The 19,512-nt window shown below is 32.2% G+C and overlaps 1 protein-coding gene across 1 annotated transcript; it reads right to left on the bottom strand.

Annotated features, from left to right (window-relative positions):
* Window positions 1–17,409: 17,409 nt before the first annotated feature.
* LOC149544152 (uncharacterized) lies at window positions 17,410–18,615 on the bottom strand. Its single transcript, XM_089795909.1, has 2 exons — window positions 18,342–18,615; window positions 17,410–18,032 (listed from the first exon to the last, which is right to left on the bottom strand). The coding sequence occupies exons 1-2, from the start codon at window positions 18,613–18,615 to the stop codon at window positions 17,410–17,412; spliced, it is 897 nt and encodes a 298-aa protein (XP_089652035.1).
* Window positions 18,616–19,512: the final 897 nt, after the last annotated feature.

The raw sequence follows: 19,512 nt of genomic DNA, 5'->3' as shown, positions 1-19,512 counted from the left end.
GAAATTAGATTTAAGCGAACATGAAAAAGGTTGAAAAAAGGGGCGTTCAAAGAGAAAAGGAGTGGGTGCATATAAAAGAGAAGGAGAGGGATAAGTAATGAGAAATAAATGTGGGACTAAACGTGTAGGCTGCGTGTACTCGCTTAGGTAACCCCATGGAAGAAACAAACAAATGAAGAAGCATGACAGAGTCTCAGTAAAAGAGTTAGAGTGACTAGTTGAGGACAGCTAAAGTTTTATTTGACTTTTCGTACTCCTTTGGCCTTCTTCCAACTTTGATATTGTGGATCCACCAGAATTAATTGTAGATGGGGCAATTTCTTCGAGCTCTTGGCCACTGCTAGTGTTGGAAGTAAATGCCATGAAATCAGATTTGATGAAACAAGACAACAGAAACAGAACTGAAGGACAAAACTAGAAGGGTTGTTCATCTTCTTGTTGAGATAAGATGGACCAAATAAAAAAGTTGAGGTAAAATAAACGCGCAAAAGAAGTGCTCTAGTTGTAATGTGGAGTCGAACGCGTCGATTGCACAGCTGCCAACATAAATTGGGAAGGAAACCGCACGGGAGAAATGCGGAAGCATCTCCGAACAGAAGCAGAAGGCACAGAAGAATTTTTGTCTGTGGAATCCCATTTCATAGTTGTTGGTGTCTTACTTCTTGTTCCACCGAATTTAGGGAAAACATCTAATTACATCTAATTACCGAGTGGCTAAATGAAAACATGTTTGCTAAATTATTCTGATTGTGTATTTTTTTATTTTAAGAAAATAATTATTTCAACATCTTTAAACTTTAGTGAAATCAAGTGAAAATACATTGCTTCATAGACAACCTTTTATAGATAACTACATATTCGTTGGGTACATTAGAAATTTCATCGAAGTGGGAAAAAAAGAACTCAATTTTGGCCCCGTCTACCCAGCCCGATCGTTCAGGATGGGCTAGATGCACGCACCTCCATGCCATGCCATGGCATCATCCGCGGGCCCCAGTTGCACTTTGTCCAAGCGAGTGGCTGTCACACGGTAAAGGCATTAAGAGATGTCGACGTGTGGGATGTTTTTTCAAATAAAGGTTCATAAATTTTTTCTCCTTTTAGTGTCAAAATAGTGAATAATAATTTTGTATATATGTATGTGATTAGTTATAAATTTTAAATGTCTAGCTTTAATATTTTTATTTTATTATTATATTGAACTGGTAATGTTTATTATGTATATTTTTATTATTGTGTATTGTTTAAGTTTAATAGATATCATTAAAATATTCAATATATATGTAGATTTATTTTTTTAATACATATTATTTACATAATAAATCTATATTTGAATTTTCATATTAACTAAATTTAATTTTCATTACTGTTAGTAAATTTAAATGAATACGTATTAGTTTAATATAATTCAACATTACTATGATACACAATATTAATTAGATAATAAGTTTTCGGATTAATCTAGTTAAAACTAAAAGTTCACACTTAGTAAAATTTTTAAAAAATTATCATAACTTCAATAAAAATATAGTTAAGTGCCTATGGTGAAAAATCTAATTTAAAAAAAAAAAAAAAAACTAAATGGACCTAAAATTATTTTTTTAGTGTTAATCATAAAATTTATCATTTATTTTCCTTTAACAAAGACTTTTTAAATGAAGTAATATAATAGAGTTAGTAATATAATGAAACAATTATAGAGTGATATTAACTCTATTAATTAATTAATTTTAAATTTCTAATTCAATAGAGTCATTATTAAAATCTAAGAAATAAAATAAATATTTAATATTTCATAAGAAAATATTATTTTGTTACAAATTTAATAAGGAAAATAATATTTAACATAAAAATTGAAGGAAATATCATTTGACAAAATTTAATATTTAACATTCAATTCTAAAGAACACTTTAAGTTATAAATAATAATACATATATAAAAAACAATAAGATAATAAGATTTTGAATTAATTTAGTTAAAAATGAAAGTCTACATACATCTAATTAGATAAATATTTTATTATGTTATATTTTTTAAAATTTTATTAATATAAGCATTTTATTTTTTACTAAATCAATTGATATATTAATATTTTAATCTTTTATAATTTTAATAATTTTAAAAATATTAATTAGTAAATCGAGATGATATATATATATATATATATATATATATATATATATATATATATATACTAAAAAAATGTAGATAAGTTTAACTATAAATCTAACTTAATTTTTATTATGATATACTAAACAAAACATTATTTATAGTAACTAAAAATATAATATATTTATGTAAAGTTAAAATGTCAATGTCACTTTTAAATATAATATTATTAAACACTATTTAATTTAATTTAAAATCTACTTGCAAGTGCAAGCTACCATGTTGATTGAGCAGGAGAAATTGAGAAGGTTCCTACATGATGGGTACCAATGCCATAGAACTTTAGATGACTTGCAATTTTTCGCGCATGCTTGTAATAGGCTGACCAGGGAGATCAAAGAGAAAGGGCATGCCAAAAAAGAGGAATTATTCATGCTGATGCAGATTCAAGAGCACAAAAGAATTGTTTGAATGGAGGGCCCCTTAGGTTGGACAGCGTGGGTCGATATGCCCTATGATGTTCTTAGCTAGACTGTTCCTCTTCTCTTCTTTTGTTTTTCTGACTTGATGTACAACAGTCTCTAATTCTCCGTGGTTAGGCTTGGCCTCCTTGTTTTCTCTCGTGGTGACCTTTTCGGTTCTCCTCCTTCTTGTAACTCTTATATCTAATCGAAAAAATATTAATAAATCTAACTATTTTTATTATGATATACTAAACAAAATCTTATTTATAGTAACTAAAAATATAATATATTTATGTAGAGTTAAAATGTAAATGTAACTTTTAAATATAGTATTATTAAACACTATTTAAATTAAAATATTAATAACTCTAACTAAAAATAAATCTAGCAATTAATAAATAAAACTATTAATAAATTAAACTTAACCAAAATTGAATCAAACATATGAAACAAGCACTATGAATAAATAAATAAATGTTTGTGCTGCCAATGCAAATGCACTTGGACAACGGGGCCGATAGTTGCCATGCCATGCCATGGATGAGTGATGTCATCTATCCAACCCCACGGTTATGGATAGAGCGACATCATATATCACTCTATTATCGCTTCATTATATTACTTTATTTATATCACTTCATTTAAAAAATCTTTGTCAAAGGAAAATAAATGATAAATTTTATGATTAACACTAAAAAATTCTTTTAAGTCCATTTAGTTTTTTTATATTATATTTTTCACCATATACACTTAATTATATTTTTATTTAAGTTTTTATATTTTTTTTCAAATTTTACCAAGTGCGAACTTTTATTTTTAACTCGATTAATTTGAAAACTTATTATCTAATTAATATTTTATATTATAGTTATGTCAAATTACATTAAACTAATACGTATTCATTTAAATTTACTAGCATTTATGAAAATTAAATTTAATTAACATGAAAATTAAAATATAGATTTATTATGTAAATGATAATATGTATTAAACAAATAAATCTACTTATGTATTGAATATCTTAATGATATATATTAAACATAAAAAATATAAAATAATAATATATATATATAATAAACATTATTATTTTGATAAAATAATAAAATAATAAACATTAAAACTAAACATTTAAAATTTATAACTAATCACATGCACATATACAAAATATTCACTATTTTGAACCTTTATTTGAAAAAACATTCCACACATCTCTTCATGCCTTTACTGTCTAACAGCCACTCGCTTATAGAAAGTGCAACGGGGGCTTGCAGATGCAATTGCATGGCATGGCATGGAGGGGTGCACATCCAACCCATTCGGAACGATGGGGCTGGATAAACGACACCGTTGCATAATTCCTAAGCAACCTTGAAGTGGGCACCTTAAGTAGGAGAAGAGAGGAGACCCCCTACTACTAGTTTTTTCATAGATACTTTTCAATTATTATTTTTAAAAATTCAAGAAAATGATGACGTGTAGATAATGCATGTTCATTTACTAATAGTTGATCATTTTTTAGCTTTCTTTGTTGCTGATTGTTTTATTTTTTAATTGAGTTGGACATGTTAATAATTGTTGAGTTCTAAGCCTAGATTATTTATTATTTATTATTTATTATTTATTATTCAATTACTATTATCTAAAAAGTTAGCCCGAAAGATTATACGAATCTAAGCTTTGACCTTGGCATCAAATGATACATCTTCCTAAACTTGAGTTCGTGTTGACAAAAAATACAATATTTCCGAAGGGGCCAAAGGGATGATGATCGAGAGGAGGAGAGATGCTAAGATAAAGAAGAGGGACATGGAGAGGATAGGAGAGGGAGGGGAATTTAGAGAAAGAGGAATGGAAGATATAAATATATAAAGAAGGCACATTGAGATAGGGAGTGATGTAAAGATAAAGATAGAAAGTGATATTTAAGGAGGTCGAGATGAAGAGATAAGGGATGGATAGTGATGGAGAGTTAATGAGATAGAGGAAGATGTAGGAGAAAGAAATATGAAAATGTACAAATTTAAATTTATTGCATGTATATATACAAAAGTAAGGTCAGAATTTTGTTTAATTGAGCTCTCGTATCTACACATGTACCCATTGCATACTAAGGTACATTGCTGAAAGTTTTGAATTAAAAGCCCTTTCCAGACGATAATATATATATATATATATATATATATATATATATATATATGAAGAAAGTGGATTTGGCACAAAGTTCTAGATGGTTGGCAATTCTAGATTATCGGCTGGAAGTCTATGAATTTAGAAGTGCTTAGCAGATGATACTTCTGCGAGTCTTTCACGCTGTTACTTATGCAAAGATTGGTTGGCAATGAATGGTTTCAGCCACTCTTTGTCTTGGATCACTATCATTTCTTCGCTTCACGAAAAGTGAAACGAAAAGAGACAATTTCAAAAAGATTGATTGAAAGTTCCTATGTGCTAACTTCCTTTCTCCTTTGTCTGCAATGAGCCACTTTTATTATTCTATTTTAATTACATCGTATCCCTTCACGCTTCTCTATTAGTTCCGCTTGGCTTCCTTCACATTTCTCTATTGCGCTACCTGCACCTCTAAGCTTTTTATATGTTTTGGATTTCTCTTCGCCTGATGAATAACAAGAATCCCCTTCTTCGTTTAGATTTCCATCTTTTTCCCTTTGTTGTTTTGTACCATCAAATCCAATTTCATGGCATCATCTTCAAACACTACCAGAAGTTTTCTACATGTTGCAGAATCTGCACCATCCGATGTATTTATTAGTCATGCCAAACATCTACTCGCTGGACTCATGATCTCTGAAAAGCTTAAATATGCAGCCATGTAAGTGAAGGTTTTTCTGAATTTAGAAGAGCGTCAATTGGTGGATCAACAAGTAAAAATAACAATCAGTTGTGCTTCCCTGCATTTTGTCATATTTTCAAAGGAGCATGCTCAATACAACCGCTGTTTTGAAGAGTTGGCATTCATACACAGAAGAAGGAAAATTAATAGAATTGTTCCCATCTTCTACCAAGTTAAGCCTGAAGATGTACGATATTTGAAAGGAGAGTATTTTGACGCATTTGAGCAATACAAAAGAGAAGGCAAATACAACACAAAAAAGCTTTGCAAGTGGAAGAAAGTACATTTCAGAGTTTCACATTATATGGGGAGATAACGTGCCCGGTGTACTAGAAACAGTAATGAAAAGAGGAAAGGTTCATATAGCCATATTTTCAATGAACTATGCAAAATCAAAGTGGTGTTTGCGAGAGCTGGCATTTATGAAATCCAAAACTTGTGCTCAGATTATTCCCATTTTCTATGGTGTACAACCTGAACATTTTTGATATACAAAAGGAGTTTTTGGGGATGCCTTTCAATGACTTAAAGAGAAGGGTAGATTCACCTCAAAGCAGCTTCAAAAGTCGAAGGAAACACTCTTTTGTGCTTCATGGCATCTCAGTCCGATCCTTTGTAGCAAGGATTGAGCACCAATCCCTAATTATTCATTTCTTATCAATTACATAGTTAAACTTTTATAAGATAATGTTTAAATGTTTGATTTTTTTCTTGTATTTCGTATTAAGTGTAATCAAAACTCTTAAAGTCTAATGTTTATTTTTTCGCATTTTGTTGTTATATATGTGGAGAGATGAGGATATGCTGCTCAAGATATTCCATCTATATGTACAGGATTTGTAAAACTAAATGAAAGGCTGCAGAATACTCAACATAAAGGGAGCTCTATTTTCAAACTGCTTTCATCATTATTCAATTTTTACATGTATGTACATTAAATTGTATTCAATATATTATATTATTATGCGATAGGTTGATCTCCAGACAAATTTTATTAAAGAAAAAATAAAGCCAAACTTTTCCTTTCCAAATTCACAAATTTATAGAAATTTTTTCTTAAATTTTTTTTTGTTTTCGGCTACAAACTATGCAGATCATGAAGATCAAATGCTGATTTTTTGGGAAAATCCATGATGTTTTCAATTTTTTGAAACTTGGTCAACTATACAGTTTGTAAGGAGGATAGCTGCGGCCTATTATTATTTTCCTCAATACAAATGCATGCTCTCTTGATGAACAATCAAGAACTTCATTCTTATGGAAATGTTTCTAGAATGATTATTCAATTTTAGATTTTTTCTATTATATCAATTCAAATGCTAAATGTAAATGATGGTTTTTGAGTGCATAATGATATGAAATGAGAAATTGAATTGCATTAAATGTATTTATATTAGTCATCCTCTAAAGAAAACAATTGGCATGAGTGCACATTATTTTGAACATTTAACTTTCAGTATTTGTGGATCAATTCTATAAATCTAAGGACAGTCCCTTAATGACAACATCGAAAATGGTCTGATTTAAATTATATGCATGCATATAATCATTTGATAAATGTATAATTAATGCTACTTTATTGAGATATGAGTGCATAAAGAAAATGTTGGGGGTTAATTAAAAATGAAATATGTGTGACATTTGGGTAGATATTCCATTTGTCAATATATCTATTTATCAAGGGATTCTCCTTAGAACAAACACAGAAATAAATTGAAAATATAATTGGTATACAAAATTTATAACTTTTCTATCTTACCTCTGAGATGCATGTGAATCCTAGAATGATTATATGTCTAAAAAAATGTAGCATTGACACAATATGTATGCATAACATAAGAATTTGGATATGAAAGGATATAATCATTGCATACATATAAAATTAACGTAACCTGCAATGTGTCATCATGTAAATATACAACATATATGTCATACATATTCTCCAAGTTGAACTTAGAAAACAAAGAGAAAGTTATCTTGTATGATAGGAACAAAGCAAAAGTAGATTCCATATGATTGAGGATGATGGGTGTTGAGAAAAAAAAATGTTCAGAAGGTCGAGTGAATTTGGAGAAAATGGATGGATCAATCGCCATAACATACAATCATGGATCATAATAAGGATATTCTAATTTAACTTAATAGTATCAAATTTTCACAAGCTATTAGTAAATATCAATATATTTTTGGATTCAATTGTATGTGTTTATTGGATTCTAACAGAACACCCAATCGAATCTAGAAATATATTGATATTTACTAATTTAATCTGTTATGAACTACATAAAAGAGAGTGCATAATGTGTTGGACCCTTATAATTAAAAGAGTGATAATATCTAAAAAGAACTTATTTGAATTATGTAAAATTATTTTATTGTGAGGTTTATTTTTTCTAGAAGTTGAAGCATCTAAAATTTTTAATTATACTAAAAAAATTATAGTACATGTGCATGTAAATTTTGACAAGCAAGTTGAAGTATATAACATAGCCTACTTAGAATGTACACAAAACTCAAGTTCAATATTGATGGTTATTAAACATTAATAAAAATAAGTAGTATCTGCATCAACACCATCCTTTATGCTAGAATATGATAGTTATAATGAAGGATTATGAATGATGTAATATATGAGCACTTTCACTAATATAAAGTCATCTCTCTTCCTTCTCTTTCTCCCCACACATCTATTAACATGATAAGAAATTAATCATAATTATATTTATTTGAAAATAAAATTTAACTAACATTGTCTAGATCATTCAATAAGAAGAGCTCTTGGCGAGATGGAGTTCGTGCCTTTGAGCTTGTCAATGATAAAATATTATATTTTTTGAAAATATATATTTTCCAATTAGATTGTCAATTGTTATTAATCTATTATTTATTTAGTTATTCATTAATTTTTATTAATTAGAAATTGGACTATTGGATTACTAAACCTCCCTCTCTTGCAAGAAAATTTCAGATTTATTCTAAAGTGTTGGCTGGTACACATGTCTATTATTCATCATGTTTTGCTCCTTCCAGAGCTCCATACCTCAAACTTGAATGCCTCCTAAGGAATTTCATCTGGACCTCTAATGTTGTGCATCGTGAGTTTCATGGAGCTGCCTATGACTTTTATGTCTACCTAAAGACTCCTATGCTCTTGGACTGCTTTCCACTCGCAAATAGGGGATTTCCCTCTATGCTAACTGGGTCATTTGGGATCTCACTAGCAATGGGGCCTTGAAAGTCTTATTGTGCTATTACATTTCTTTGGGCACAGAAATGCCTTGAAAATTGACTAATCCGTCAGAAACCGTGGCCTGAAGAAGCATAGAAGCATCCAGAATCTACTGGACCACTAGTCAAATAACAATGTCTTATCCACAATTTTTATGCACCTCTCGAAAGAACATCTATAGGGTGACGCGGAAGTCATCGTGTCACATTACTCACTACTTTAATATCTTTGTGGGATATATCAATTACTTGAATAGTTATTGTACAATTATTTACATTTAGAATTTTGTCCTCAATTCAGAGTCCTATACAACTCCATCTACGTCACTCAATGGACATTCTGCGACCACCGGTGGTACTTCTCTAACCTCTGTCCCCACACGATGAGCGATATGCTCGAGCACCGTGTTTTCGTCGCTATAAATGCAAACACAACATTGAATAAGAATCAGGCTATAATAGTTGACTTTATTCTGATAAAATATAAAAGAAAATTGTAGAGGATGCATTGATAAATAAAAGGTCAAGCAATTAGTACTCACTCCTTGCTCTTAACGATGTGGCCTGCATTAAATGACACATTGTATAGTGCCTTCTTCCACTCCAAAATCTTTTTCGAGGTATATCTTCCCATCTCTACATGCTTATCAAATGCATGAGCATAGACCCCTTTAGCATATCGGACATCCACAGGGTCAATAGGAACAATTCTAGCGCCTGTCTGTAGCATAAGTGTCAGTTCTGACAAACACCAAGGGGATTCTGCATAGTTCATGGAAAATATAACAATATAAATATTAGCACTACTTATTGCTTCTTCTATTACACCAGCGATGTGATCCCCCAATCTAACCTCTTCTGAATCTAGAAACACCTTCAGTCCCATGTCCTTAAGCTTGTTATGGATAGCTAGGGCCAATGAACGCTTAACATCAGGACCGTGATGATTAATGTGTACATCCTAACAGACATCTCTCGTAGGCCATGCATATATTTTACCACAAAGAAATGCCAATTTACCTCGTGGGTGAATGATTGGATGAGTGTTACCTAATTTGAATTCTTGAGCCTCTTTACCTTCCTTCGTTACCAAATCTATCATCTTCTTCAGGAGCATGTCCTCGTGGCTGAGATATCCAACAGCAAAGGAAACATAATAAACTTCAGACTTGAAAATATCGATTTAAAAAGTCCGTGAGCCTAAAAATGAGGAAGAAAACATGCGAAGAATGTATCAACAAGAACTTTGGTTAACTGCCTTGATTGGAGTAATCGGTACTTACTCTTTTCTATTGACGATATGACCCGCACAAAATGAAGCATGGCGAAGTGCTTCCTTCCACTGCTCCAGCTTCTCTGGGTTGTATCTACCCTTGTCTTGGTGCTGCCCAAATGCCTTACCATAGCTTCCCTTTCCAATATATCTTAATTCATACGAAAACACATGGTAATAAATGGGAACAAACTTACTGCCTTCTCTTCTGCTAATCAACGAAAGCTCTCGCAAACACCACTTGGACGGTGCGTAGTCCTCTGAAAATATAGCTACGTTAAGCCAGGTACTCTTTATTACTTGTTCCAGTACACTACGAAAGTGACCCCCCCACTTAAGCTCTTCTGAATCCAGAAAAATCGTCAGTCCCATTCCTGTGAGCATTTCATAAATAGCTGTAGCGAGAGTACGTTTGACATCAGGACCCTGATGGTTAATAAATACATCATACTTAACCTTTCTCACAAGCATTATCGATCTACCTGAAGTAGATGTAGTTGCTGCAAATTCTTCTCCCTATTGTTGGATGCTTGAACTAGTCTTAGCTGGTCCTACAAATTCTTGACACATTTTCCCCTCTTTCGCTACCCAATCTGTAATTGTCTTCAGCAGCATGTCTTCGTCCCTGGACACATTCGACAATGAAGAAAACATAGTAAATGTCACAAGTTATATGGATAACTAAAGTCTATGAGCCTCAAGATAAAATAATGAATCGATAAGTAAACGCTGAGTGCATCTGGTGGAGAGATGGGTACTTAGTACTTACTCCTTGCTCTCAACGACCGAACCTACATAATGTGAAACGCTGTAAAGCGCTTTCCTCCACTCCTCCAGTTTCTCAGAGTCGCGTTCAAGCTTGTTTGGGTCAAATGCATAGCCTCCTTTTACATAGCGTACACCATCAGTCTTACCATGGCAGAAAATAGGAACAATTTTAGTGCCTAATTTACCCCTGTTGTGCATGGATGACAGCTCTTCTAAGCACCGGTCATAGCCCTCTGAAATTATTGGAATGTAAAGCCAGACAATCTTAAAAGCTATTTCTACTTCTTCATCCCCCAAATCGAGCTCTTCCGAATTCAAAAAAACCTTCAGTCCCAACGCGTCAAGCTCTTTATAAATTGCTACACCTAGAGGATGTTTAAAATGATTGATAAATACGTCATAACGTGGGAAATCTTTCACAGGCATCGTGGATGCACAAGAAGTAGATGTGGATGATGGAAATTCTTCAACGTGTTGGCAATTTAACGGAACACCACTGTGCGGGTTAGAAGAAGATGCCATGAAATTAGATTTAAGCGAACATGACAAAGGTTGAAAAAAGGGGTGTTCAAAGAGAAAAGCAGCAGTGCATATAAAAGAGTAGGAGAGGGATAAGTAATGAGAAATAAATGTTGGACTAGATGCGTAGACTGGGTGTACTCGCTGAGGTAACCCCGTAGAAGAAACGAAGAAACGAAGAAGCATGACAGAGTCTGACTAAAAGAGTTAGAGTGACTAGTTGAGGACAGCTGAAGTTTTAGAGTGACTAGTTGAGGATAGCTGAAGTTTTATTTGACTTTTTGTTCTCCTTAGGCCTTCTTCCAACTTTGATATTGTGGATCCACCAGAATTAATAGTAGATGGGGCAATTTCTTCGAGCTCTTCGCCACTGCTAGTGTTGGAAGTAGATGCCATGAAATCAGATTTGATGAAACAAGACAACAGAAACATAAATGAAGGACAAAACTAAAAGGGTTTTTTGTCTTCTTGTTGAGATAAGATGGACCAAATAAAAAGGTTGAGGTAAAATAAACGTGCGAAAGAAGTGCTCTAGTTGTAATGTGGAGTCGAACGCGTCGATTGCGCGGCTGCCAACCTTAATTGGGAAGTAAACCGCGTGGTTGAAACGCGGAAGCATCTTCGAACAGAAGCAGAAGGCATAGAAGAATTTTCGTCTGTGGAATCCCATTTCGTAGTTGTTGGTGTCTCACTTGTTGTTCCACCGAATTTAGAGAAAACATCTAATCACTTTAGTCAAATCAAGTGCAAATATGTTGCTTCATAGACAGCCTTTTATAGATAACTACGTATTCGTAGGGTATATCAAAAATTTCATCGAAGTGGGAAAACAAGAACTCAATTTCGACGTCATCTATCCAGCTCGATCGTTCGGGATGGGGTGGATGCGCGCCCCTCCATGCCATGCCATGGCATCATCCGCGGGCCCCAGTTGCACTTTGTCCAAGCGAGTGGCCATCACACGGTAAAGGCATGAAGAGATGGGGGCATGTGGGATGTTTTTTCAAATAAAGGTTCAGAAATTTTTTCTCTTTTTAGTCTCAAAATAGTGAATAATATTTTGTATATATGTATGTGATTAGTTATAAATTTTAAATGTCTACCTTTAATATTTTTATTTTATTATTATATTGAACTGATAATGTTTATTATGTATATTTTTATTATTGTGTATTAATTAAGTTTAATATATATCATTAAAATATTCAATATATATCTAGATTTATTTGTTTAATACATATTATTTACATAATAAATCTATATTTTAATTTTCATGTTAATTAAATTTAATTTTCATTAATGTTAGTAAATTTAAATGAATACATATTAGTTTAATATAATTCAACATAACTATGATACACAATATTAATTAGATAATAAGTTTTCGGATTAATCTAGTTAAAAATAAAAGTTCGCACTTAGTAAAAATTTTAAAAAATTATCATTACTTAAGTAAAAATATAGTTAATTGTTAATGGTGAAAAATATAATTTAAAAAAAAAAAAACTAAATGGACCTAAAATAATTTTTTTAGTGTTAATCATAAAATTTATCATTTATTTTCCTTTAACAAAGATTTTTTTAATGAAGTAATATAATAGAGTTAGTAATATAATGAAACAATTATAGAGTGGTATTAAATCTATTAATTAATTAATTTTAAAATTCTAATTCAATAGAGTCATTATTAAAATCTAAGAAATAAAATAAATATTTAATATTTCACAAGAAAATATTATTTTGTTACAAATTTAATAAGGAAAATAATATTTAACATAAAAATTGAAGGAAATATCATTTGACAAAATTTAATATTTAACATTCAATTCTAAAGAACACTTTAAGTTATAAATAATAATACATATATAAAAAACAATAAGATAATAAGATTTTGAATTAATTTAGTCAAAAATGAAAGTCTACATACATCTAATTAGATAAATATTTTATTATGATATATTTTTTAAAATTTTATTAATATAAGCATTTTATTTTTTACTAAATTAATTTATATATTAATATTTTAATCTTTAATACTTTTAATAATTTAAAAAATATTAATTAGTAAAAAATGTCACTTTTAAATATAACATTATTAAACACTATTTAATTTAAAATCTACTTGCAGGTGCAAGCTACCATTTTGATTGAGCAGGAGAAATTGAGAAGGTTCCTGCATGATGGGTACCAATGGCATAGAACTTTGGATGACTTGCAAGTTTTCATGCATGATTATAATAGGCTGACAAGGGAGATCAAAGAGAAAGGGCATGCCAAAAAAGAGGAATTATTCATGCCAATTCAGATTCAAGAGCACAAAAGAATTGTTTGAATGGAGGGCCCCTTAGGTTGGACAACGTGGGTGGATACGCCCTATGATGTTCTTAGCTAGACTATTCCTCTTCTCTTCTGTTGTTTTTCTGACTTGATGTACAGCGGTCTCTGATTCTCTGTGGTGAGGCTTGGCCTCCTTGTTTTCTCTTGTGGTGACCTTTTTGGTTCTCCTCCTTTTTGTAACTCTTATATCTAATAGAAAAAATATAGATAACTCTAACTATTTTTATTATGATATACTAAAAAAAATCTTATTTATAGTAACTAAAAATATAATATATTTATGTAGAGTTAAAATGTAAATGTAACTTTTAAATATAGTATTATTAAACACTATTTAATTGAAAATATTAACAACTCTAACTAAAAATAAATCTAGCTATTAATAAATTTAAGTTAACCAAAATTGAATCAAACATAAAAACAAGCACTATGAATAAATAAATAAATGTTTGTGCTTCCAATGCAAATGCACTTTGACGACGGGGCTGACAGTTGCCATGCAATGCCATGGATGAGTGACGTCATCTATTCAACCCCACGGTTATGGATAGAGCGGCATCATCTATCACTCTATTATCGCTTCATTATATTACTTCATTTATATCACTTCATTTTAAAAAACTTTGTTCAAGGAAAATAAATGATAAATTTTATGATTAACACTAAAAAAATTATTTCAGTTCCATTTAGTTTTTTTTTTATTAGATTTCTCACCATTGATACTTAGTTATATTTTTATTTAAGTTATGATATTTTTTTTCCAATTTTACCAAGTGCACACTTTTATTTTTAACTAGATTCATTTGAAAACTTATTATCTAATTAATATTGTATATTATACTGATAACAATATAAAATAATAATAAATATACATAATAAACATTATTAGTTCGATAAAATAATAAAATTATAAATATTAAAACTAAAAATTTAAAATTTATAACTAATCACATGCACATATACAAAATATACACTATTTTGAACCTTTATTTCAAAAAAGATCCCACACATCTCTTCATGCCTTTACTGTCTAATAGCCACTCGCTTAGAGAAAGTGCAACGCATGGCATGGCATGGGGGGGGCACATCCAACCCATCCTGAAAGATGGGGCTGGGTAGACGACATCGTTGCATAATTCCTAAGCAACCTTGAAGTGGGCACCTTAAGTAGGAGAAGAGAGGAGACCCCCTACTACTAGTTTTGTCATAGATACTTTTTAATTATTATTTTTAAAAATTCAAGAAAATGATGACGTGTAGATAATGCATGTTCATTTACTAATAGTTGATCATTTTTTAGCTTTCTTGGTTGCTGATTGTTTTATTTTTTAATTGAGTTGGACATGTTAATAATTGTTGAGTTCTAAGCCTAGATTATTCATTATTTATTTACTATTATTTATTATTCAATTACTATTATCTACAAAGTTATCCCAAAAGGTTATACGAATCTAAGCTTTGACATTAGCATCAAATGATACATCTTCCTAAACTTGAGTTGGTGTTGACAAAAACTACAATATTGCCGAAGGGGCCAAAGGGATGATGATCGAGAGGAGGAGAGATGCTAAGATAAAGAAGAGGGACATGGAGAGGATAGGAGAGGGAGGGAGATTTGGAGAAAGAGGAATGGAAGATATAAATATATAAAGAAGGCACATTGAGATAGGGAGTGATGTAAAGATAAAGATAGAAAGTGATATTTAAGGAGGTCAAGATGAAGAGATAAGGGATGGATAGTGATGGAGAGTTAATGAGATAGAGGAAGATGTAGGAGAAAGAAATATGAAAATGTACAAATTTAAATATATTGCATGTATATATACAAAAGTAAGGTCAAAATTTTGTTTAATTGAACTCTCGTATCTACGCATGTACCCATTGCACACTAACATACATTGCTGAGAGTTTCATGTAGAAAATATGACAGTTGAATATATGAAACAATACAACCACTCAAAAAAATGAATTATATATATAAAGAGTTCTAGATGGTCTGTAATTCTATAGCTAGAAGTCTTCGAATTAAAAACCCTTTCCAGACAATAATATATATATATATGAAGAAATTGGATTTGGCACAGAGTTCTAGATGGTCAAAAATTCTAGATTATCGGCTGGAAGTCTATGAATTTAGAAATGCTTACTAGATGATACTTCTGCGGGTCTTCCGCGCTGTTACTTATGGAAAGACCGGTCAGCAATGAATGGTTTCAGCCACTCTTTTTCTTGGATCACTATCATTTCTACCCTTCACGGAAAGTGATACGAAAAGAGACAATTTCAAAAAGATTGATTGAAAGTTCTTGTGTGCTAACTTCCTTTCTCTTTTGTCTGCAATGAGCCACTTTTATTATTCTTATTTAATTACTTCGTATCCCTTCACACTTCTCTGTTAGTTCTGCCTGGCTTCCTTCACATTTCTCTGTTGCGCTACCTGCACATCTAAGCTTTTTGTATGTTTTGGATTTCTCTTCGCCTGATGAATAACAAGAATCCCTTTATTCTTTTAAATTTACATCTTTTTCCCTTTTGTTGTTTTGTACCGTCGAATCCAATCTCATGGTATCATCTTCCAACACTAGCAGCAGTTTTCCGCATGTTGTAGAATCTGCACCATCCGATGTATTTATTAGTCACGCCAAACATATGCTAGCTGGACTCATGATCTCTAAAAAGCTTAAATATGCAGCCATGCAACTGAAGGTTTTTTCGAATTTAGAAGAGCGTCAATTGGTGGATCAACAAGTAAAAACAACAATCGATTGTGCTTCCTTTCATTTCGTCATATTTTCAAAGGAGCATGCTCAATCCAACTGCTGTTTGGAAGAGCTGGCATTCATACACAGAAGAAGGAAAATCAGTAGAATTGTTCCATTCTTCTACAAAATTAAGCCTGAAGATGTACGATATTTGAAAGGAGACTATTTTGACACATTTGAGTGATACAAAAGAGAAGGCAAATACAACTCAAAAAAGCTTCGCAATTGGAAGAAAGTACATTTCAAAGTTTCACATTATATCAGGAGATAACATGCCCGGTATACTAGAAACAATAATGAAAAGAGGAAAGGTTCATATAGCCATATTTTCAATGAACTATGCAGAATCAAAGTGGTGCTTGCGAGAGCTGGCATTTATGAAATCCAAAACTTGTGCTCAGATTATTCCCATTTTCCATGGTGTACAACCTAAACATTTTTGATATACAAAAAGAGTTTTTTGGGATGCCTTTCAATGACTTAAAGAGAAGGGTAGATTCACCTCAAAGCATCTTTGGAAGTCAAAGGAAACACTCTTTGGTGCTTCATGGCATCTCAGTCCAATCCTTCATAGAAAGGATTGAGCATGAGTCCCTAACTATTCATTTCTTATCAATTACATAGTTAAACTCTTATAAGATAAGGTTTAGATGTTTGATTTTTTTCTTGTATTTCGTATTAAGTGTAATCAAAAGTTTTAAAGTCTAATGTTTATTTTTTCACATTTTGTTGTTATATATGTGGAGAGATGAGGATATGCTGCTCAAGAAGATTACATCTGTATGTACAGGATTTGTAAAACTAAATGAAAGGCTGCAGAATACTCAGCATAAAGGGAGCTCTATTTTAAAACTGCTTTCATCATTATTTAATTTTTAAATGTATGTACGTTAAATTGTATTCAATATATTATATTATTATGCGATAGGTTGATCTCCAGACAAAATTTATTAAAGAAAAAATAAAGCCAAACTTTTCCTTTCAAGATTCACAAATTTATAGTAATTTTTTCTCAATTTTTTTTTTTTGTTTCTAATAAAATATAAAAGAAAATTGTAGAGGATGCATTGATAAATAAAAGGTCAAGAAATTAGTACTCACTCCTTGCTCTTAATGATGTGGCCTACATTAAATGACACATTGTAAAGCGTCTTCTTCCACTCCAAAATATTTTTTGAGTCATATCTTCCCATCTCTACATGCTTATCAAATGCATGAACATAGACCCCTTTAGCATATCGGACATCCATAGGGTCAATAGGAACAATTCTAGTGCCTGTCTGTAGCATAAGTGTCAGCTCTGACAAACACCAAGGGGATTCAGCATAGTTCATGGAAAATATAGCAATATGAATCTTAGAACTGCTTATTGCTTCTTCTATTACACCAGCGATGTGATCCCCCAATCTAACCTTTTCTAAATCTAGAAAAACCTTCAGTCCCATGTCCTTAAGCTTGTTATGGATAGTTAGGGCCAGTGAACGCTTAACATCAAGACCGCAATGATTAATGTGTACGTTGTAATGGACATCTCTCGTAGGCCTTGCATATATTTTACCACAAAGAAATGCCAATTTACCTCGTGGGTGAATGATTGGACGAGTGTTACCTAATTTGAAATCTTGAGCCTCTTTACCTTCCTTCATTACCAAATCCATCATCTTCTTCAGGAGCATGTCCTCGTCGCTGAGATATCCAACAGCAAAGGAAACATAATAAACTTCAGATTTGAAAATATCGATTTAAAAAGTCCGTGAGCCTGAAAATGAGGAAGGAAACATGCAAAGAATGTATCAACAAGAACTTCGATTAACTGCCATGATTGGAGTAATCGGTACTTATTCTTTGCTATTGACGATATGACCCGCACAAAATGAAGCATGGCGAAGTGCTTCCTTCCACTCCTCCAGCTTCTCTTGGTTATATCTACCCTTGTCATGGTGCCGCCCAAATGCCTTACCATAGCTTCCCTTTCCAATATATCTTAATTCATACGAAAAGACATGGTAATAAATGGGAACAAACTTACTGCCTTCTCTTCCGCTAATCAACGAAAGGTCTCGCAAACACCCTTTGGATGTTGCATAGTCCTCTGAAAATATAGCTACGTTAATCCAGGTACTCTTTATTACTTTTTCTAGTACACTAGGAAAGTGACCCCCCCACTTAAGCTCTTCTGCATCCATAAAAACCTTCAGTCCCATTCCTGTGAGCATTTTATAGATAGCTATGGCGAGTGTACATTTGGCATCAGGACCTCGATGGTTAATAAATACATCATACTTAACCTTTCTCACAAGCATTATCGATCCACCTGAAGTAGATGTAGTTGCTGCAAATTCTTCTCCCTATTGTTGGATGCCTTAACTAGTCTTAGCTGGTCCTACAAATTCTTGACACATTTTTCCATCTTTCGCTACCCACTCTGTAATTGTCTTCAGCAGCATGTCTTCGTCGCTGGACACATTCGACAGCGAAGAAAACACAGTAAACGTCACAAGTTATAAGGAGAACTGAAGTCTATGAGCCTCAAGATAAAATAATGAATCGATAAGTAAATGCTGAGTGCATCTAGTGGAGAGATGGGTACTTAGTACCTACTCCTTGCTCTCAATGACCGGACCTACGTAATGTGAAACACTGTAAAGTACTTTCCTCCACTCCTCCAGTTTCTCAGAGTCGCGTTCAAGCTTGTTTGGGTCAAATTCATAGCCTCCTTTTACATAGCGTACATCATCAGTCTTACCACGGGAGAAAATAGGAACAATTTTAGCGCCTAATTTACCCCTGTTGTGCATGGATGACAGCTCTTCTAAGCACCGATCGGATTGTGCATAGCCCTCTAAAAATATTGGAATGTAAAGCCAGGCACTCTTAAAAGCTATTTCTACTTCTTCATCCCCCAAATTGAGCTCTTTCGAATTCAGAAAAACCTTCAGTCCCAACGCGTCAAGCTCTTTATAAATTGCTACACCCAGAGGATGTTTAAAATAATTGATAAATACATCATAACGTGGGAAATCTTTCATAGGCATCGTGGATGCACAAGAAGCAGATGTGGATGATGGAAATTCTTCAACGTGTTGGCAATTTAACGGAACACCACTGTGTGGGTTAGAAGAAGATGCCATGAAATTAGATTTAAGCGAACATGACAAAGGTTGAAAAAAGGGGCGTTCAAAGAGAAAAGGAGCAGTGCA

Source organism: Cupressus sempervirens, chromosome 8 (assembly GCF_028749045.1).
Source record: "Cupressus sempervirens isolate cs-2001-9-10 chromosome 8, ASM2874904v1, whole genome shotgun sequence".
Classification (NCBI taxonomy): Eukaryota; Viridiplantae; Streptophyta; class Pinopsida; order Cupressales; family Cupressaceae; genus Cupressus; species Cupressus sempervirens.
Note: the sequence above shows the minus strand (reverse complement) of the source record. Positions and strands in the feature narration are given on the sequence as shown.

Bases quoted from the DNA above. Each gene is read 5' to 3' on its own strand.
- LOC149544152 (XM_089795909.1), bottom strand. From the start codon at position 18,615: ATGCTTGTGAGAAAGGTTAAGTATGATGTATTTATTAACCATCGAGGT. The intron at 18,033-18,341 runs GTAAGTTTGTTC...TCAAATCTGAAG, and splicing joins GATTAGCGGAAGAGAAGGCA to TTTATTATGTTTCCTTTGCT.